This window comes from Calidris pugnax, unplaced genomic scaffold (assembly GCF_001431845.1).
Source record: "Calidris pugnax isolate Ruff unplaced genomic scaffold, ASM143184v1 scaffold44, whole genome shotgun sequence".
NCBI classification, from domain to species: domain Eukaryota; kingdom Metazoa; phylum Chordata; class Aves; order Charadriiformes; family Scolopacidae; genus Calidris; species Calidris pugnax.
In genome coordinates, this window is record NW_015094506.1 from 11,599,825 (window position 1) to 11,622,702 (window position 22,878).

The following is a 22,878-nucleotide window of genomic DNA, read 5'->3' on the forward strand; positions in this document are numbered from 1 at the left end:
AACAACATCAATATAACATATTAAAAAAAACAACACTAAAACAAACCAATAAATAAACCAAAACATACAAAACAGAATGGTTCCAATCCAGAGGAAATGATGTTGAATATATTCATACTTTGGCCAGAAGATTGTTTTGAAATAGCTGAAAAGTTTTTGAAAGTTAATACTAGTTGTTATTTCTTTCTTCCTGGATGTTACTTTGAGGGGCCTTAGATAGTTAAATTATTTGGTTCCAATTTTTTTTCCTAATAAACAGAATTTGCAAACTAGTATGTGCCCTACCTAATGTTAAAGTTATTTTCCCTTATCTTTATAATCTCATTTTCTTCTGCTGTTATTTTAAAATATTTAGGTGCCAAATGTTTGTAGATTTATGTATGTGCATAGTCTGGATAAAATGAAAGCTCTTTTTCTTGCACTATTATATATGTCCAATTTACATAATAATGAATGCTAGTATTCATACCTGAGAATAATTTCAATTAGGTTTTTTTAACAATTAACTGTTCTATGAACTTGGTGTTATTTTACGCCAAAAAAAATTTGTTACTAGATGTTTTCAATTTCCCTGATTGTGAAAGTTCCTTGTTCCATTCAATGAATTGTCCTTGGCTGTGTCTTGTAAAAATCTTTTTGTTACTGTTAAAGAGCCTCAGTGTAACACAAGTCATTTACAAAAAGATCATCCCATTTTATAAAAAGTAATTTGATGGTGTTCTCTCTTTCAGGCCTTCCCCCATCCCTCACTGAACTTCACCTTGATGGCAACAAAATCAGCAAAATTGATGCCGAAAGTCTGTCTGGACTCACCAACTTGGCAAAGTAAAAGTTCATTTCTTTTTTTCACATAGATTACTAGCTGAAATTGTAACCACCACACACACAAAATTAGAAATCATCATTCTGGGCTTCATGAGTGTCGTGATCATTGAAGCAGCACATAACTTAGCAGGAAAAGCTTCTAAGGGCTTGTGTGCTGACTTAAGAGAACAAAACACTTGTTTTTGTTCTAACAACACTTTCCAGCTATTTTTAATTGTGAGTGATGTATGCCCAGGACAACTGTTTATTTGATTTAAAAAAGAAAGAAAGATAAAGAAAGCAAACAAAGTTTTTAATTATGTCATGCTTCTCTCACATTTCTATTGTTGGTTTATGCAGTTTTCTTGGGACAGTGCATTGCTCATGCAATTTCCTCTGGAAATTGAGGAAAAAAGCACATGGGAATTAAAGCTGCTTGCAACAGTTTCTTTTGTTTCTTAAGAAAGGCAACTTTGAAATCAGTCCAAGAAAGTGAAAAAAAAAAAATTAATCATACAATATAAATGAAAAAGTGTAATTTTTTTTCACGGTAATTGTAAGTTTCTCTAAGAGTAGGAAAACATAAGGAGAATTCCCAAAGAGCAGTTTTAGACATACAGCATTATTTGTGAATTAGTTCATATTTGATAATATGCTAAATTAGTAAAATACAAGGTATTTTAATACTGTGCTACACTATTTTAAGTTTGTTCTATGAAAATAGAAGTGTAATTGATCTATAAGACTGTTAATCGGATTACTGGATCTAATTTCTGGATCTTCACCTTAATAATTTTTCTTAATCATCTTAATCATTATGCTTGTCAAAATGAAGGTAGAAAGCAGAAATCAAAGCAATGTTACTGAGCAACAGGAGTTAAATTTACCACTGTTTATAGTAACTTGGATAGCAATTTAGTGCAATGAAGTATATAGCAACTTAACATGTTACTCAAATCAGGCAATTCCAGGTGATAAGGCTTAGAACAGCTTTCTAGAGCTTGTAAAATAAGGCATTTCAGTTCATGGTTGATGTTCATACTTGGTCACAGATTAATCCCCAGTCAAAAAAAGTCTGCTCCTGGATTTTAATGAAAACATATAAATACCATAACTATAGGCTAGGGGACTACAAAGCAGTTATTGTTAATGATAGAGGCTTAGTATACAATGTAACATCCTCCAGAGAAATGATCAAGAAGACTTTGAAAACCTAATTAAGTTCATAAGTACTCAGGTAGAGAGTAGTTTACTTTACTGGAGGAGGGAAGTGTAGGCGAGTCAGTTGTCCTGCTGATGACCCAGTTTTCACATTCTCTCTTGGAAAACATTACAGGCAACATCACATGGACAATATCGTTGGAAGTCCTTGAGACATGAAGTTTTATGCAGCAAGTGTTGATGGACTACTAAAAATATCTAACCTTGGGCTGCTTCCATTGTGGCTGTACTGTACAGAGAAACCAGATACTCTATTGATCGTGGTGTGGAAATGCAGAGTTGCTCAGATCAGGACCAGGTTTTAAACTGCTCCCTGGGCTGTGCTTAAGCAGGCAACCCAAGTACAGTCAGAAATTCTCTTTTGCAAAGTTGAAAAGTAAGTCAGAATACAGATTTGATGAAAAAGGAGGACATTGAACATAACAGAGCAGACAGATGAAGAAAGGAGGGAGCCACGGGATTGCTCCAGGACAGCATACGGGATAAATCTATGGGGCAGCATGCCCCTTATGGCACAGAAACAAACTACCAAAAAAATAGCTTTTATTTACACATCTAAGACTTAAGGAACATCGGTATGGGGTCAGACCACTCTCCTCCTGGATCATGTCAAAGCATGCTTGGCAGTCTAATAGTTGCCCTAAAGCACAGTTAGGCTTTGAGAAACAGATCACTTTTCTGTCTCTTTTAAGGTGTTTTGAACTGTAAAAGAGCTCAGTGTAGATCTACTGCTCATTCTCTTTAGAATACTTGAGTTCTAGCAGACTGTCAATATTTGTCCTTTCTGTTTATTTGTTTTCCTTGTAAAATTACTCTTAAGTATTCCCAAAGTCTTCATATAGTCCTGCAGTGGAAAAAAAACCCCACATCTCCGTAATGTAAACCCAGCAAAGACTTTGCTGATTTCATGCAGGAATGAGCTTCATAGGAGGAAATACACATTACATAGCTGATGTTGCTAAAGGCTATAGCCTATTAAAGCTTACTGAAAAGGTAATAGGTAATATGTAGTAGGTAAAAGGTAATAAAAGCTCCATATAGTGTAAGTTACATCAACTCCTGAATAAAAGTGTTGAACAGCTTGAAGTTTGTTAATGTGCATATAACAAAAAAGTGGAAATGGACAAGCAGGGATGTTGAAGGCAAAAGAAGGTGAAAAAGCCTTTGAGAATTTCTTAAGTTTTTAGATATGTTTTTGATGATTCTCTTCGATGATTTAGAGCACTGTGACTGGGTCAGCTAAAACACTGGAAATACGTTACCTATTCACTAATATAAAAGAATGTCAATATAATCATATAGTAAATATAGTAGTAAAGAGTGATTTTTCAAATTCTTCCCTTTTTGTTTCCATGGGAAAAAGAAGAGAGATGAAGACCACATTCTTTCCTAACACTCTTAATCACCCTGTCTTTTACACACTAATATTGTCTTATTTCATTTGTTAACACAGCCCCAAGTCACTAAGAGTTTGTTTGTAACACATTTAGATGAAATGTAATTACATGTAATTTCACTGCCTGTGGGAGTTAGATCCACTTTTCTACAGACTCCTCCAATTTTATTCTTTCCCTAAAAGAGTTTCCCTTCATGAGCTAATCCTGAGTTGGATCTTGTCCAACTTGTTGTGTCTAAAGAGGTTACTTTTGCTTCAACAGACAAATAGGAAAGTCTAACTTGCTTTTTTCATGCTGGTCTCCCTAGGTGTGACACATCTGCTTATAGACCTGCTTATGCAGTGAGCGTATATTTAGATATGTGTCAACCAAGAATTTATAGTCTTCTGCCAAAATGTATTTTTTCCCCCAATCCTTTTAAAGACATTCACTATAAGCACCCATTACTGAAGTCCTTAGACATTCTATAGATCTTCAGACCAAATTGCTCTGTAGGATCAAATGTCCCAAGCTTAACTAAATCTCCATGAACTCAAAAGGAATTTTGTTCTAATAACTTTTAAATGAAAATTCTTCTTCACCAAATTCTACCAAAGGTATGGGATGCTGTGAACTGATTTCTGAGTGAAAGAAGTCCCTGTTGATGTCAGTGGGAGATCTCATTAAGCTGTCCTTTGTCATTTAAGACTTTGACAACACTGCAATGTTTAGATGAGTATCATTATGACTATTTGTATTACATGCAATACTAGTTAGCAAAATCTTTCTTTGACAGTTTATTTTTAGAAGGAAAATTATAAATGTTCTTCCATTCTTGGACAGCATTATTTCTGGAAACATCTCTGTCATAAAGATTAAACAAGAATTTTTAGTTCTGTGATTTTATACCAAGTCCAGATTCTGACTTCTGAAGCTGGCACAAACTACAAATAATTAGAGTAGTAGATTACTGTGAATCAAACTTTCTTTAAAAGTCCTCATCCATAGCAAATTATTTTATCACAAGGAACCTGCTTACCTATATTAAATTCTTTAATTGATTCAGTTGTTAATAAATCTCAGAGCATTGTTTCCCTCAAAATTTTAAAAAAATATTGTGTGACGAAAAAAAATAAACCAATCTAGATGAAGGAGGTTTAGCCTTTATAGAAATAATTTTCTCAAAGGACTGCACTCCTGGTGATGACAACTCCTGCAGAATTACCACTGAATTCCCTACCTCAACACAGAACATTGTAACTTATTAAATTCTCTTGAAAAAATTTTGTAGTTTGGTAGCTGCAAATTGAAATAGTATTAACACAGAAATACACAGATAAGACCAAATTTTTTTCAAATTGGACATTAATTGTTCTATTAAACCCAGGATGTATAAAGCAAGAAGGATGATTTTGTGGTGAAAGCTCTGGACTGGAACCCAGGAGAAACATGTATGTCCCATTTCTGTGTCCTGCTGAGCTGAAAATTATGTATGACTCAGCTCCTGTTTCCAGTTTCTAACAAGGCTCTAACTACATAAGTATCTTAGAAGGATGTGGTGAAGATTTAAACTTAAGAGTTCTAGTTACCCTGGGTTATGTAGTTTGACAAAGAAAGTTACAGGCAGTGCTCCTAAAGTCATGCAAGGAACTCTTATTTGTCTTTTAAAGAAAGACCGGTGCCTGTGCAGGTACACAGTATGTATTTACAGTGGGATTAGTCATATAATGAAAGTATGCAGTACCATGGACACAAGTTGAACCATGATGACATCAGCTGTCAAACTTATTTAAATATGCTTATCCAAAATGTTTCTCTCTGATGACTCTGTACCCCATGCTTAATTCTGAAAATCATCCCTGTCTGTTTTACAATAGTAGTACATAGAAGGAACCAACCTAAGAAAGATGGCTATGGGAGCAAATTTAACACTTTTTGTTTGTTTATTTTGATGCTTGTTTTTCAGATTGGGTCTCAGCTTCAACAGTATTTCTTCAGTTGAAAATGGCTCTCTTAACAATGTACCTCATCTGAGAGAGCTCCATTTGAACAACAATGAACTTGTCAGAGTACCTGGTGGGCTGGGTGAACACAAATATATCCAGGTAAAGTTTATCATAGTGCCTCAGAGAGCAACAGTTGAAAGATTCTGAGTGGTATTTGTGCAGTTATTCAGTCTTGAACAGAAATATAGACAGTGTTTGTGAAGAAAGTAACTTAATGCACGTTTCATAAACTGTTGATTAGGCATGGAAAAGTTGCAAACAGGAAGACTCTTATTCTAATTTTTGTGTGGGTGCAATTATGGAGGTGTATAGGTCTGGAGGTGTGCATTTGTGTGTCTGTGTGTCTGAGGGAACGCCACAAATATGGGATTATTTGTGTATTTTTATTTCCTCTTTACTCAAAAAATGCTTTCGAAGAACATTTCTTCTGTTGATTTTTTTTTCCAATTCTATTCAGTGACATTTTGCAGCCTTTCCCAAGAACCTTCCCTTTGGTATCTCCCAAAGCTATGCCTTCAGGAGGGCAAAGAGACGCAATATGCATTTCACATGAGCAGTATTTTTGAGGTTTCTGTGGCTGCATAGCTAGAAACGTGGCCTCTTGGAACCAATTAAAATCTGTCTTCACTCAGACTAGGATTTTACAGGAATGAAAGCTCCCAAAGAATGAAGACTCCCAAATGTAAATCACCACTTGCATGTAGCTTGGGAAAAATAATCTGAAATGGTAACTCTGAAGCAAAGTAATATTCATCAGTTATTTTAAATCATCGTTAGTGATTACTTTGGCTCTGAGTCCTGTACAGTTGCACTCATGAGAGTGAAAGCGTTAGAGCTGGAGAGAAACCAGTTAGCATCAAATACATCCTTTATATACAGCACATGCTTCTGAACCACAGCACTGTATTAATAATTTCACATCTTTGACTCCTTTTTTTTCTTTTGCTACATTATGACCAAATGGTAGTAATGTTATTAGATTGCCTTGAACAGTTTCTGCTCTTTCTGTAGATATTATCTCTAATTGGGTATACTCTAGGTATTTCAAAAGGTAAGCGGAATCAAGCATTTGTTTGAAAAAAAGAATATATTGTTACTCTGTATAACATTGTAAAATACACACCAAGTCTATGGCATCAAATTATTGATCGCATTTGCCACTGTAGCTCTACTTCTCACTTCTGTACTTCTACGTTTTTCAGGTGGTCTATCTTCATAACAACAAAATTGCTGCAATTGGTATCAACGACTTCTGCCCTCTTGGCTACAACACCAAAAAGGCTAGCTATTCTGGTGTGAGTCTCTTCAGCAACCCTGTGCAGTACTGGGAAATCCAGCCCTCTGCTTTCCGATGTATCCATGAACGCTCTGCAGTACAGATTGGAAATTACAAATAGATGTCTAAAGAAGGGGTTCGGTTGTATTTCAGCTAAAGTACCTGTTGTAATAGGCCTGTTCAAAAAATTGTTGCTAACAATTAATGCCAATTACCAGAAACTTCACTTTAAAGTGGAGATGGTCCATTGATGTAGAATAAATGAATGATTACAGATGTACAAGATCAAGCATACCATCGAAAAGAATTGCCAACTGTGCTTTTAACTGACTTATTGCAGCCTTCTTTTCCAGCATGCTTTCTGTGGTGTTTTTCAGTTTTCTGAATGCTACAGGTTTTCAGATTCCACTGTATATGAGATTCGGAGTAAATATTTGTCAAGCTATGATATTAAAAAAAAAAAAGATAGTGATTGAGGTTATTTTTATAGCCACACACACAAAAAATAATAGAGGGAAAAAGGACTCTCAAATCATCTTGAGACTTGAGAAGGTGAGAGTTACCTCTAAATTTATTTCAAGCCCTGGAGGTTTAAAAATATTCACTATAACACTAAGCTAATTCTGAATGTATCTATTTAGCAGAGGCAAATACGGTTGTTGCTAATTTCATTATTTTGGGAAAAAATCAAAATAATTTCATATTGTACACATAGTTCTTTTATGTTTGCCATTCCTCTAGAGCAATGCTATTCAGGATTAGCCTAATATAATCCTATTGAACAAAATAATGAGTATTCTGCAGTACAAAACCTGTAACTCATGTCTGGAGCTCAATGGCTAAATTTCTCTAGGGCAAATCTATCTCACCTTAGTCACAAGAGCAGTTTTAATAACTTCAGTGAGACTGCCTTGCAGAGTATGGTATTAGGGTTTAGTCATTAGTATCAATCCATGTATATGTCTAAACCAAAAATAATAGCAGTTCACTGTTTACTTGTTCTGCATTGTACATTTGTCAGCATCCTTTACTGTTTTTGTTTTTTAAACAAAGTTTTTAATTGTCAAGTAGAGATATGCAGGCTCCCCATCTGATTAATATGTGGCATTTAGTTTATAAGTAAAATTATAAGTATAGCAAAATATGAAGTAAAATAACTGCAAGGCCTAGCTGGACATTGCTGGGACACCATTCGTAGAAGTATCTTCTTAGAGTGATATGAAGCCATATGCAAATTAGATTCTTCAACCCATATCAGTGGGTAGCAAACACGTTGAAGGTAGGCTGCACATTTCTACTGTCAATCTACAAAGCTAAACATATACTCAATAAAAATGTCACCTTAAAAGAATCTTCTGCAGCCTTTTAATACTCCAAGGTCAATCTCTCTAATTTGTAAAACTTATATGTCATTTATATTAAAGAATAATGTAATACAGGCAAACTCCAAGGCGTTTGTCTTTATTTTTTCTTTTGATAGAATAACATAGCGTGTCAGAACTTTAATTATGATGAAGTCTTGAAAACTGAACATCTTTGGCATGATGATAGGTAAAGTAAGGGTAAGTTGTGTGAAATTGTCTTGCCTCGAGAAACAGTTTCATGCCTAACACTCATCGATACATTTTTTTTTACAAAATGAATATGTTCTCTTCATAGTTGTCATATATTTGTCATATAGCAAATACTTGGAAATGATTATGAATCACTAAAGCCATTACTCGGAAAGAGTGTGTTTGCACTCCTGTTAGCAATCTTCATCATATAGTAGCCAATGATTACCCCCATTTCCATCTGTTCTTTCCTCTGGTTTTCACTTTTTCTGAACATTATTTTTAAATAAAAGTAACAGTACATGATATTCTTCTGTTACCAGAGGGAAAACCCTCCAGAAAATCATCAGTTAGATTTTTTCCTTTTGGTTGGGTATCTATTCAGAGAGAGACTTCATGCAGAAAGCTAAGCACTGGAACTTCAATAGAGAACAAAGTCATTGTCTTAGCTTGGAGAACTCCACAGGGTTTGTATGTACATGATTCAAATTAGCAGATACAGATACAACCTACAGGAAGAGATTTATACAATAAATAATAACAATTAATTATTACATAAAACTTTGTATAAACTTATACACAACCTTCCCATTTCTCCTCCCATTTAAAATCTCTCCTTACAGGCTTTTCTTTCAAACCAGAAGCAACTTTAAGTCCAGAAGAAAATATCTGAGCCTGGTCCTCCTCTGTAATACCTACGGTATGTCCCATACCAAGCTTGCTGCCCTCTGTGTTAAAGCACAAGCTGTTCCTCATAAAATACATTCCCTGCTAACAATCAAGGGCTGCAAAGGTAACAGGACTTTCCTGATTCCCAGTCCTGTGGAATAAAACAGAATAAGCAAATCTTATAACATCCTCAGAAAGACCATGATAAATTCAAAAAGTACACACTCTGTAGATTTTCCATAAATTGTGCAGCCATGTCTACAATTTCTGACTGACAGAACCCCATCCTAAGTCCAGTCCACACACAGTATCTTCAAAGACTGCAAAGCAGCGGGAAGCCCGATACTTTTAAAAATCCTTTTCATATAAATACAGAACAGATGTCCCTTCCACTTAAAAACAAAACAAAACAAAAAAATGGAAAGAAAGGGGGCCCACAAGTAAGATGGGAGGGGGGGGGGGGTTGAAAGACGGTAGATTTAGATTAGATATTAGGAAGAAATTCTTAACTCTGAGGGTGATAAGACACTGGACCAGGTTGCCCAGAGAAGGTGTGGATGTCCCATCCTTGGAAGTGTTCATCCCAGTTCATCCCAGGGCACGTTTGGAACTAGATGATCTTTAAGGTTCCTTCCAACCCAAACCTAAGTTGGGGTGATTTTATGAAAGAAAGAAAAAAAGAACAAACCCAAACAAATTATAACAATTGTTATATAATTCAAGCTGGTGGAAGCAAGAGATATGAGAATAAAAAAGTGTTGTTTCAGATTCTTTGCTGCAAAATGACTTAGCTGATATCCAGAAGCTTCTTATTTCTTCCATCAAACATAAAATTATAAAAAATCCAAAAAAAAATAATAGCACTTGCTAACTTTTAAAATGAATGTTTTTACAATATTTAAAAAATTCTATCTTTTGCTAAAGGATATTATTTTTCAAAACTTCACTACAAATCAATGAATCCCTTCATATATGCTTATCTTTTGAGGCCAGAAGGGAGCTGACTGGTTTCTCCTAAAGTGCACCAGGTTATGGACAGTTGATTGGTGATAAATGACATCAAATCTAATTTAATTTCCAGGAAAGAATCACATCTTAATTCTCTGACAACAACATGTTGCTCTGGTTTCCAAGCCTATAGATTTTTTTCCTTTTCCTTCTCAAGCTGCTTCTCAAATCCTCTAAAAAACAGCTCTTTGGCCCATAACCTGGATTTTTTGACCTACCAGCAAACTACTTTGTTATAATTTCTTTCTTTTGCTGCTTCTTTTAAACAGCCAGTATTATCTACTTCAGAGTCACATATACAATTTAGCAGAAAGCTGAGAAATTGCTTTTGTTTGGTGCTAGGCTTAATTTAATGCCTCTACAATATCATATACAAAATAACTAGAAAAGATTACAAAAGACTTTATGATCCCACCACTACTCTGAAGTGCCATCTAGTGTCACTGAGGGACAGTAACAAAGTTACTGTTCACAAATTGTGAAAACCAGGAGGAAAGATGTTTATGAGGCTTTATGAAAAGAGACTATGCAAATTCACATACTTAACCTGCTGTTTCAGTTGTCTTTTTTTTTTTTTGGTAAAAAATATAAATATAAAATCAGAGTGCATAGTTGTGAAATCAATAGCCTTTTTGTATGTCCAAAGAGTCTTGCTTTACAGATGGATGTATGTCCAAAGAGTCTTGCTTTACAGATGGATGTTATTTTGCTCATCTTCTCTGAATGTACACATTGCTCTGAAGTTAAGTTTTGCTACAGACCCTGGTTTACATCTCTGTAACTTTTTTTCCGATGGTCATTACCAAGCTATTGGTAAGTGGTTAGGTTTTTTCCATTCCAAATTTTAAACCACGAAAGGGCTTTAGTCAGTGCTAATTTAGTTGGAAGTAGTTTATTCAATAAAAACAAAAAGAAATTAAGGATCATGTTAATAATAAGTTTGGGCAGCAAAGGGGAAACGTGAACTGTAAGATATGCAATAGTAAGTGCATCAAGTTCAATCTGAAATAGTGGAACTAAAAATAGTTGATAAATTTTAGCATAAAACATTACCCTAACAGAGCTCCAGCAGCTCCAGCTGCAATAGAACAAAGTATGCATGCGTTTCCTGAAAAGGCATAAAAACTGTTTTAGCATTTGAATCAAACTCAACACAAACACTCAATCATCTAGACTCATCAATGGATACATTTAAAGTGACATAAAACAGCCTTTGGTCTCCTGCCCTTCCTCCTGCTCAGAAAGTTCAGGGCTGTTCATGTACTGTAAATGCCTGAGCATGAGTCTGGATGCAGGCGCTACAGAGGGATGCTTGTCCTGCCTGTTAAAATCTTTCTGAGATACAAAGCTGTAGTTTCTTTCCAATTGCTTTGTCAGGCTGTTCTCTTACACAGTGTGTACATTACAACGCTTGAAAGCCTGGGAGATTACCTCCATGTGGGTGTCTTAAATCAGCAGATGAGAAGAATGTTAATGATCTGTTATTGCCTGCTTAAACTGGGACTTATAGCTGTGAGAGAAAGAATGGACAAAACTATAAAAAAATGGTATTGCTTTAATCATGCATTTGTATGTGCATACATATTTTAGATTAGAACACAATATTAAAAAATAAGAAATAAAGGGAACTAAACAAAATCAGAGAACCTGCAGTGTGATGAGAAGCAGTGATCGTCGTGTCTGAATCCACATGTACAGCTGTGGCAAGCAACACAGTGAAGAAGTTTTTGGAAAATAGCAGACATTGTAGGCCTTGTATCTGCAAACATTGACACACAGGAGTAGTTCCAATGTTTTCAGTCAGAGGAACTGAAAGCTACAGACGGGCACTCAATTTTGGAAGGAAATTAAACAAAAGATGCCATCCATTGTCTAAATACAAAACTCAGTTTTTAAACAAATGGACAAAAACCCTATCGAAACTATCTCCATCCAGAAAAGTTTCATCCAAAGAATTGTCCCAGCGACTGTCTTTGGCTCACATCCAGATGGAGAGAAGAGGAATACTTGCAAATTATGGTTTTTGGTGATTAATGGCATGATATTTTTCTTATATACACAAATATTAATTGTGTCTTCTAGCATTTGGCAGAATGGACAGAAGAGTATGTATTGCTTTATTCTGTATAAATGGTTACAATTTACAAAACTTTCTATTTTCATATATAACATGAAATGTAGAAAAATTCCAATTTTTCCCCCATTTCTTATGTTATTTATGCAACACCATTGAAGTATATAATTGATGATAAATCATACTTACACCTTTTATTCATTTTCAACTAATATGTAGAACTCCATATTATATTTGAATGAAAAAGCCTTAAGAATTTTGTTACCATTTTTGCAAACTTCAAGTTTGGACAAGTTACATTATTGCTTCCAGATGAAGGCTTTAATTGAGATGAATTAAGCTAGTGCTTCTCCACACAGCAACTTTCTGAGTTTTCAAATCCTAATATAAAGGCATGGAAAATAGGGACCATGTGCCTGCTACTAAATGCATGTTAGAAAGCCCTTTCAACAAGAAAACTCACAACCAATTTAGCTAATCATGTAGTATTCTGCTGATGAATGCTTTCATCTTCTAATTTCAAGGTATTGATTCTTTGCAGGAATCAAAAGATTATAAAGAATAAACCAAATTCCAGAGTGCAGAAAAAAAAAAAGGGAGTTTCAAAATGAATAAAATAATCTTGACATGAAAGACAGAATCATTTTAAATATTGCTTGGCTGTGCTAGAAACTCTAGACAACTGAAATGCTTCAAAAGGCTTATTAACTTCTGAGGATAATCCTTCAGAGGTTTGTCTAAACACATCATTCTCATATGGAAGGAGAAAGTGGATATGTTGCAATTAAGTCTTAAAACAAAGCACTATCTTTGAAGTGTTGGCTAACAGAGAGTGATTGGCTAACAGAGAGAGATCCTAAACCTCAGGAGATTTAATATTTCATCATGCCATCACCAAAATGAAACAAAAAGATTAACCTTCTGGGTATTTTTTTCTCCTCTATCCCTTACTGCTCATTTCCAGCACCAAGTTCTTTAATGACATGCCAATCATTTTTGATACGTAATAGGAGCCACTGCATGTGTAGGTTATAGGGAGATGAGAAGATTGTGTGAATTTCCGTTTAACAGATGCAGATAATTGGATTGTTATGGAAAAAGTAAAGTAGTTAGGCTCCTTACCACTGCTAAGGACTGAATTACTCTGAAATGTTAATATTTCCTTTGAACTTCCTTGTCAGAATTCTGACCCACAGGACTGTTGTGTTCCCTACATCTTAGGCAGCAGGGAATGTGCTCACACTATGGAAAAATACAACTGCACAATGATTTTAGATTATTCTGTAGGGCTGAAAAAAAAAAAAAGAAAAGATAACAGGTACAGGAATTGGAGAAGACATGTCCTATTTACCAAAGCTTTGCCCTACCAAGGAGGAAGCCGAGGATGTCTCCCAAGGCCCTCCACCCTCCCTTAGAGTTAAAGTGAGCAAGAGAAGAGATAAAAGAGCTTTCTAGCCACTTGGCTACCTCACAACCAGCTTCTGGGCTCTTATGAGAGTGTGTGGTAGTACATGAACATACTTGAACCTCATGAAGGTCAAGCCAATCCCACTATCAGTACAGACTGGGTGATGAATGGACTGAGATGAGCCCTGCAGAGAACTACTTTGGGGTACTGTTGGATGAATAATTGATATGAGATGGCTATGTGTCCATGTAACCCAGAAAGCCAATCACATCCTACATGAAAAGAAGCATGGCCAGCAGGTTGAGGGGTATGATTCTGCCCCTCTTCTCACATCTCAGGAGACCCCCACCTGCATCCAGTTCTGGGGTCCTCAACAAAAGAAAGACATGGACCTATTGGAGCGGATACAGAGGAGAGCCAAGAGAACAGTCAGTGGGCTGGGATACCTTTCTTCATAAAGAAAGGCTGAGAGAATTAGGGTTGCTCAGCCTAGAGAAGAGAAGACTCCAGGGAGACCTTATTGCAGACTTTCATGGAATTGTAGAATGGTTCGAGTTGGAAGGGACCTTAAAGAACATTGAGTTCCAACCCCTCTGCCATGGGCAGGGACACCTCCCACTAGACCAGGTTGCTCAAAGCCCCATTTCAATATATAAAGGAGGCTTATAAGAAAAGTGGATAGAGACTTTTCATGAGGGCCTGTAGTGACACGACAAGGGGCAATAGTTTTAAACTGATTTAGGTTGAATATAAGGAAGACATTCTTTACGTTAAGGGTCACGAGAAGCTGCAACAGGTTACCCAGAGAAGTTGTGGATGCTCATTGGATGCATCATTGCAAGTGTTCAAGACCAGGCTGCATGGGGTTTTGAGTAACCTGATTTAGTGAAAGAAGCCCTTGCTCATGGCAGGGATTGGATTAGATGATCTTTAAAGGTTCCTTCCAATCCAAACCATTCTGTGATTCCATATGTAGTACCAGGGCCCTGAGTACATCAGGAAGCTCTTGCTGCCATGACTGTACTCTTCCAGAGCCTCTGTCTACCTAGACTTCTACCAATCACTGTTGCAGGAGATACATTTAAACTCAGGACCTTGTCCTTTCCTAAGCTTATTGCCGGGGTTCAGCGAGAGAGAGAAGCTGTGCGAGGGAAGCTGTGCGAGGGAAGCTGTGCGAGGGAAGCTGTGCAAGGGAAGGCAAACTGGAAGCCAGTGGTTTCACCAGGCAGTGCAGCAACCTCATAAAAAAGGTGCACAGTCCTACAACACCTAATGAAGAAAAGTAGAGCTGGTTTGGTGACTGTAGTCAGTGCTGATCAACCATACAATGACAGATAATCACTGAGGAGGCAGATCCAAGGTGAAGCTCAGATATCAAGTCAATAAGATAATGTCAAGTACAAAACCAGAAGTCCCCAGTCACTCCAACAGCCTTGTTTACAGGCTTGAAATGTGTGAAATAAATGAGTTCTCTGAGGGCACTCTCAGCTCCAAGTTTAACAGGCAGTTCAGACATAGACAAGATGATCTTTACTAGGCTGGGAGGCACACAGACATGGAGTAAAATGTTCAACATCACCTGAATGAATTAGGAGCCCAAACACTGTTTTCCAAGACCTTGGAAGGCACATTTCTGAAAACGTTCTGACGTGAATATGTGACAAGTCATTAGTGGTGGCTTTCAGGAGAAGGATATTATCCTCATTGATAAAGCAAACACCTTCTTCCCTTCACCATTCTTGGAATCAAAATGTTGTGGACTATCACCTGCACACCTATTCCCCATGTGGGTTGCCCAGAAAAGTGACTGGTCTGAGACAACACAGATCTCTGATGGGTCTGGACATAGAGGAAATGAGGATGCAGGCTCACACGTGCTCAGAACCAGTCTTGTTCATTCATCAACATTTGCATGCCTCAAAAAAAACCCCTCTTACTAAGTCTCAGAAAGGGGGAAGAGTAAACCTCAGTAGCATAGGAGAATAGCATGAAAGCCTCACCAAAACTCTTTTACAGAAGATGCGAGTATTTCTAATGTGATTGCCCTGTTTATATCGTTTTCTGACACCAGATACTCCCAGAGTTATTCAACTATTGTTATGCTAAAAGTTCCATAATAAATGCAAAGATTTAACTGCTAAAACACAGTGTAAATCTCTTCCATTCATGAGCAAAGTTATTACAAAGGTGTGATGCTGAGCTCTGGAAACAAGAAGTTCTCATTCTGCTTTCATGAGATTGGAATAGGAGCAATGGGTTTTCTATACCACAACTGGATAGCCATATTATTGAAGTTATCTACGGGATAGAAACATGACATAAATTATAGTGTTTCTCTCCAGTACTGCTGTAGCTAAGTTTGTGTCAGCAATTCTATGTGAAACCAGCTTTTCCACTTAAAAATTATTACTCAGTAAATCTTGGAATCAGATCTTATTTCTCGAACATATTTGTTTCTCTTTTGAAAATTAAAAATAATCCATGTACCTTCTTCAAAACTTCAGTGTAAAACAAGAGTGACATATGCACACTTACACACACAAATTTTGAGAAAGTTGTTAAAACAATGAAATTATGATTTTGGTAAAATTCAAATTGTGGACCAGCTAGTCTCAGCTATTTTCATATTGGCAGCCCAGGTTATATTCCAGGCCCTAAAGCTGCGTCTGTATTACTAAGTGAAATCATGTCATTTTCAGCTCTGGACCATGTAGCATGACTTAGCCCCATCTCTACTGTAAGAATATCTTACCCAGCGAAACAAGATAGCTTTGTTTAAGCTCTCTGTTGAGAGTGGTAAGTCCCAAACCATGTCTAGAATTTTTCAGTTCAAGCTAAATTATTGCTTTTACCTGCTTGTTATCTGAATGCTTTCCTATTTTTTCCTCTCAGGCAGTTGTAATGCTTTCTTCAGCCCTCCATGGCTGAAGTTTATCTCTGTTGTTTTGTATCTTTGAACATCTGATAACATGGAGTTCTGATCTGACTGAGAGTTTGGAGGAGTTACAATGTTTGATTGCAAAGTTTTGCTTTCCATACCTACAATCCAAAAGAAATTACAATCCAGCATTTGAAGAGAGATGGAAAAAGTTTCCCTGTAGTTTAGCTTCATATTACTATACCAAAAAGGTGCAGCATCTTTGAAAATGCTATTCTATTTTGTGGCATAACATATCTATATAAGCAAAAGTAATTTTACATATTAAGAAAACATGAAAAATACTACTGGGAAGATAAACGGATAGATGGTGATTCCAGTTTTTGATCCAAATCAGTTTGCCATTTAGCAAAGAGACATACATACATGTGTATACATATACAGATACATAACTGTCCAAATACAATTGCTAAGTACTTACCAAAATCCAGAAAATACAGAGGTAAAGAAATAAGAGTCAGACTGACTAGATAGAGGTCTAGAATCTGGGAGGTGAACAAGAATACTTGGAAAGTAATGTATTCTCCTTAAGCAACACAGTATGAGGGAAATGTTGGTGCAATTTGTCCCTTCTTGGGATAGGTGGAGAGCAAATTAGACCTTGAACACTCTTGTCTCAATTTGAAATAAGCCTATGGAAGCTTGTGATGCAAAATCTCTTAAATTGTTTCTGTACTTGCCAATGTCTATAACTCATGCAATTATAGATGAAATCTGTTGAAAACCTTTGCTTGACTAAAACAAAATAAAACTCTTCAGTGAGGACTCAGGTGATGATCTAATGGAAACAGAGGACTGTCTTCTAAATTTTTGACTTTTTAAAGAAAATCCTTATTTTGGCTTTTTTATTATTGTATTTTTAGAGGTGGTAAGAAAATGGAAAATACCTGTGGGGGAATAGATTATGACTGTCTCCAGGTTTGTACATCTCATTTTGCTTGGCTCTATTCCTGTGACATTTCTTTGCAGACATTATTGAAATTATCTTAGCTGAATACTCAGCTAAGAGAAGTTCACAGAGAAAATTATTGGAGAAAATATGATTCAGACAGTTTACACAAAGTGAGGATATTACCTCACTTGGGAGACTATCTCCTGCACTGGAGCTCCAAGGGCACAATTCAAGTGCCAAAACATAAGTGTGTAATATCATTTTAGAATGCTTACATGTTCTTGGCCTCCTGTCACTATTTCAGGACAGGGCAGGTCCCCTCAAGATCCTGAGTTGCAGCAGCTGGGTCCACTTGGATGTTCTGGACAGTCCAGGGAATGACAGACAGCAGTAGATGCCTTTGCATCACCAACTGACTGAAGCCCCTTAACAGCAGGCAGTTGCCTAAATGAAGCTGCCTCATCATTAGGCACTGCGGACCTTTCTCATAACATATACAGATGAGTTAGTTATCTTAGAGCATTTCAAATGATACTAGATGCCTACATTTAGGTAACTGAACACTACTATGGTATCTGTTTAGAGACTTGAAACACTCCCTGGACTCCGTATTTCTATTTACTAGATCTCCACTGATGATGAGTAGTGCTTGCACTCCCAGCATACATGTAGACACCTATGTTTGCTGGCTCGCAGGACCAAAGTGGGAGATGCAACATCTAAGAACAATTTATAAAAGAGAGCAGTGGAAGTAATCTACATGAGGTATAAAATGGAGTAACTTATGAAATAAATAGCTTTCCTAATGGAAAAAAATATTTTGTGAGATGTTGCTAGCACTGCCATGCAGCCAATAATAAAGCATTTGCAGAGTTTCTCAATACTCCACAATTCTTCAGACAAAAGGTATTGCATACAACATGAGGTAAATCCACTTTGGACCTCCTTATGATTAATAGGCAGCTTAATCACTGGATTGGAATCTGGTGGTTGCCAAAGCTAACCATTTAATATGGTCAAAAGCATATTTCCAGCCAGTATTTCAGAGAAGCCCAGTGTCCCCAAACAGGAAAAGAATGAGCAAATTTGTCTGGGAGGAAAAATTTAGAAGAAAAAGAATACCTATACTTAAAAAGAATTTAAGAGATTGCCCTCAAATACCTTTTCTTCCCTGATTTTGTTACCAAAAAAAGGGCAATTTTAACCATAAACTTGCTTGTTTCAGTAGAAAAGTGAAATTCAATTAGTTGTGAAAAAATAGAAGAAAGTATGAAAAATGAGAATGAGGAAATATAAAGCATAATAGTGTCTCTGTACGTATTAGTAATAATGCAAAAATGAAACTGAGTTGCACTGAAGATATCAGTGACAGATCCACCGATAGGGTGGTTGAAGCAAGAAGCTGAAGTTTATGAGGAGGAAGATAAATTCTAGTAATGTAAAGAATCAAAAGTAGACAAACACAAGACAATGGGTAGAAATTAAATATGTGAAAATGAAAAAAAACAATTAAACATTGTTTCTCTGCATTTGGGGAGGAGTAGACTGATGTACTTTCATCAGACTGATGTAATTTTATGATATGAGGATTATCATATTATTTCTAAAGGGTAAAAACTAAATAATATTTGTTAGTGATATATATTTTTTAATTGGATTGTCAAATAATTTGTACCTAAATGTTTTAGGAGGCCATGTAAGAGATCTTTGGTTCATTTACAGTCCATTTTCATGAGCCTGGAAATACCAGAACATCAGTGCATTATCGGTGCTCGTGGACTACAAGTAGGTAGGTATTATACCTCAAGGCTATTCATCTGCCATTAGTCCCAGGAAAAATAATGTAAAAGTCTAGTACAGCATTCATCTGGTAATGAATTAAGTGACAACTAATCTTAGAAATTATTCTAATAAATATTGAATGATATAATAGGTATCATCTAGCAAGCCTTTACTCGTCCATGAGATTTTAAACTTGACGGATAACAGGGTCTTTTGTACTATTAGTAGATTTTTCCAGTGTTTCATTTTAAAAGTGACAATGGGCGGTACTTAAAAAAAACTGCAATTAAGTAGCTCCCAAACTGTCCCATCTTCATGGCAAAGACAATTTATCACCATATGGATACGTTCGAGTTGAGTGTTGCATCAACTGGCGGAAGTCCAAAAGGTACGTGCACTGTCTGGACACCGTGTTCAAAGCTAAGGAGCATGTGGCTGCACACCAGACTGCTGCTTTCTGCATAGAAACGTAGAATCATAGAATGTCTTGTGTTGGAAGGAACCCACAAGGGTCATTGAGTCCAACTCCCTGCTCCTTACAGGACTACTTAAAAGTCAACCATATAGCAGCATATTGTTGTATTACTTCAGGCAAAGCGTTGCAGTTATAGGAACTCACTGGAAGACAGTGTGCCGTGGAGAAGCAGCATCATGCAACGTACCAGCTATGCAGCAGGCAACAGCTCCCACTCCCACCAAGGTCTCACAGAGCAGACTGTCCCAGCAGCTGCTGCCCACTGTAGCTGCATGCACAAACAGAAGCTGTCAGCTCCCCAAGACCTCACCCTACACCCCGTGAACTGGAAGCTACTGTACCAGCTGGCAGCTCTGTTGCATTCATAAATCTAAAGTTTCCTCGTGTTTGCGCTTCAAGGAGAAACAGAAGACTAAGGTACTTGAGGGAGGATGCCCTGGCTCTGTACTAATCGAGCAGACCCTCCTTCCTACCAGCCTGGGAACCAGCCCTCTATTTCTGGGTGCTGCCTGCAAATAGACATTAGCAGCCTCAAGGGTGAACACTGTGTTATATCCACCTTATTCAACTGGAAGCCTAACTTATGTCAGCTGCTCCTCACAGACAGGAGAGTGCTGAGTGCCCGTCATAGCTTGCAGATCCTGAAACCTCACTGGGCGAAAATTTTTAGATTTTTGCATCAAATTAGAAAACTGCCAAACTTTTAATGTCTTAGATCATAGTTATATGTTGTCTGGGGTGTATGTAAGCAAAGGTGTTTTGTTGAGCTCAGTGTAGCAGTAGTAGGATGAAGTGTAATTGTTTGTCATACAGCAGGTTGAGGTAGATGATGCAATATCCCTTCTGACCTTATACAGTAGTGACCTGAAAGCAGACAGACATTGCTAATGCTCAGAGTATGGGAAGATGTTTAGCACTCCATGATATTCAGAGAAAGTCTATGTTTACGCAGCATTAGTACAGACAAACAATAGGCAGTGAGCTGGCCAAGTCTGCCAAGTCCACCTCTTTCTTTTCCTATCAATTACCTGTACTGTTTAAAATACAGAGCTGCTACTATAATTTTTACCTGTAACCACAATTTTCCCACAATTTCAACAACTCCTTGAGATCCTCTTGCATTCTTTACATTAGGAATCATTTGAATTGGTTCATGTATCGGGGCTGACTGGCTTTCTTTTATACATAGACCTGCAAATTTTAAATGCTGTAACACAAAATACAGTATATATGTATAGGAATCTGTTTTAAAAACAGCATCTTCCCTTCATCTGTACAGTTCTTATTGTAAAAGAGGTTTAATTAAGTTTTGAATCAACTCAGAGGAATTTTGCCATTTACAATTTGAATCAGTTTAACTGCTACTACAAAAACAACTGAAAAGCAATGGAGAGGAGGCTGCTACTACTAGAATATAGGCGCTGTCAAGTTTGAAGCAAAACAGTGAGCAATTTTTCAAAACCACAAAAACAAAGATCCATGCTCAACTAAAATATCTGTTGTGGTTTGCTAATAGGTTGTACCACTATTACCATTTTTGTAAATTTCCAAAGCTGTTATTTCCTTTTTAGGAGAAAGGGAAAAAAAGATTTGGATCACCACAAATTTTGTAATGCTTATAGTATGTGCCCTAACACTTTCCATTTAACATGTAAGTGCAGTGTAGAGGCTGAACAAATAATATTTCAATTTGGAGGAATGGAAGTTTTCAGATGAAAAAATAATAAGCACCTACAGCCTTCGGAATCTGGAGCTGAATTGTTTTTAGTGGAACTCATTTGATATGAGTCAGCCTTAAGTAATATTTTCAGAATGCTGCAGGACTTCACAAAAACATTTATCTAATTATTACTGGAAATTGAAGCCAATATCATATTTTTGTTTATTCACTATATATAGGCTAACAAGCTATATATTCACTGTTCAGAGATATGGAAAACATCTTGTATAAAGTCTACACTATCTCTTAATTAAGTGGCTTGCTGTATGGTGCCCATGGAATGGCCTTTTCCTTTAAGGGAAATTTCTTTATCTTCTGCTGCAGGTAGCCAATTGAAATGAACTAGCATCCATTTCATCTTGAGAGTAATATTTCATTTAAATCATGAGTGATCAGTGCAAAATCTCACTGCTCATTTTATTTGGCAATGGGAATAGATCCACAAGGACTTTTTCTGGATCTATATGCTCCTATTACCCATATATCCTACTCTTAATTTTAGGCACTCAAAACTCCTGGTTCTTGGGGTATACATCTGTGTACCAGATGTGTACAAAAGTTTAAGACTAAAAGGAAGAAGTCGGTTTAGATAATATTTATTAGGTTTTAGTAACTTGAGTCTTTTGGGAAAAAGGGGTTTAAAAGCAAACAGGCTGAAAGGAGTTTCCATTAATGCAGAAGAGGGTAGAAGTTATAAAGAGGATAGTTTTACAGGAAAGAAAAAGTAGAAAAGATATCACTGTAAGTAAACAATATTTGAAAAGCATATCTCACTCACTGTGAAGTGACATGCTTGCAGTGAGCTCTGTTTTGAGATTCTTTCTCTGCAGAGAACCTGCAGAATTCTTGGCCATCTCTGTCCATTAATTAACAAGAATGGAGATTTGAGTTAAAGAAAATGAATATTTCTGTTCATGCATCACAAGCTGAAGAAAACTAGATGAGAATAAGTTTTGATCACATTTCGCATTAAATAAAAATTAATATATAAGGAATAAGAATGTTAATTTTGGAGACAACAAACTGAGAAGGCTTAATTAGGAGCACTGTTGCTGTAAAGGTGAAATATCAATATATCCTGACATCAGATATGAAGCATATTCAGAACTTGTTTTCAAAGTAAATATTTTAGGTGAAATTACACATTGTTTTGTGTATTCCTTGGAAACTAGCTAGACTATGTTCACATGCCATTTAATGACTTCTGAGAGCTACCAACACATACCACCTTGTCACCCGCCTTCCTCCCCACCTCTAAAACCACAAATTAGGGCCAGAAAGAAGAAATGACATATCCACTTTCCCACCCTTTGCTCTGTAAGTATCCATATCTCCATTTGCTGGACTTTAGTCCCTACCTGCTCTCCCAAACAGAGTCTTAAGAGACAGGTGCTTCATGAGTCACAGTAGTAAGATTAGCAAAACTTATAAAAGGATGCTGAAGGAAAAGTATTAAATAACAGAATGGAGAGATGGCAAAAATCTTATTAAATAAAGGGAAAATATATTGGTTTACATCTTATCTTTGGAAGGCATGTGATTCTTCATCTTGACTGTGCAATGTACGTAGCTAATTTAAAACAGTCAGCAAAATGGGAACTATATGAATGGAAAAATCTCAGCTGAACTTTATGTGACCCAAGTTTTTACTGTATGTTAATTGCAAAATATCATCA

At 36.5% G+C, this 22,878-nt stretch overlaps 1 protein-coding gene across 1 annotated transcript in view; it reads left to right on the plus strand.

Annotated features, from left to right (window-relative positions):
* DCN (decorin) overlaps positions 1–8,128 on the plus strand; it is a 39,845-nt gene extending 31,717 nt beyond the window's left edge. Inside the window, exons 6-8 of the mRNA XM_014964006.1 lie at positions 732–825; positions 5,368–5,506; positions 6,610–8,128. Coding sequence (XP_014819492.1) covers positions 732–825; positions 5,368–5,506; positions 6,610–6,804 — 428 coding nt within the window. The 3' untranslated portion in view covers positions 6,805–8,128. The remainder of the gene's footprint in view (positions 1–731; positions 826–5,367; positions 5,507–6,609) is intronic.
* The last annotated feature ends 14,750 nt before the right edge of the window (positions 8,129–22,878 follow it).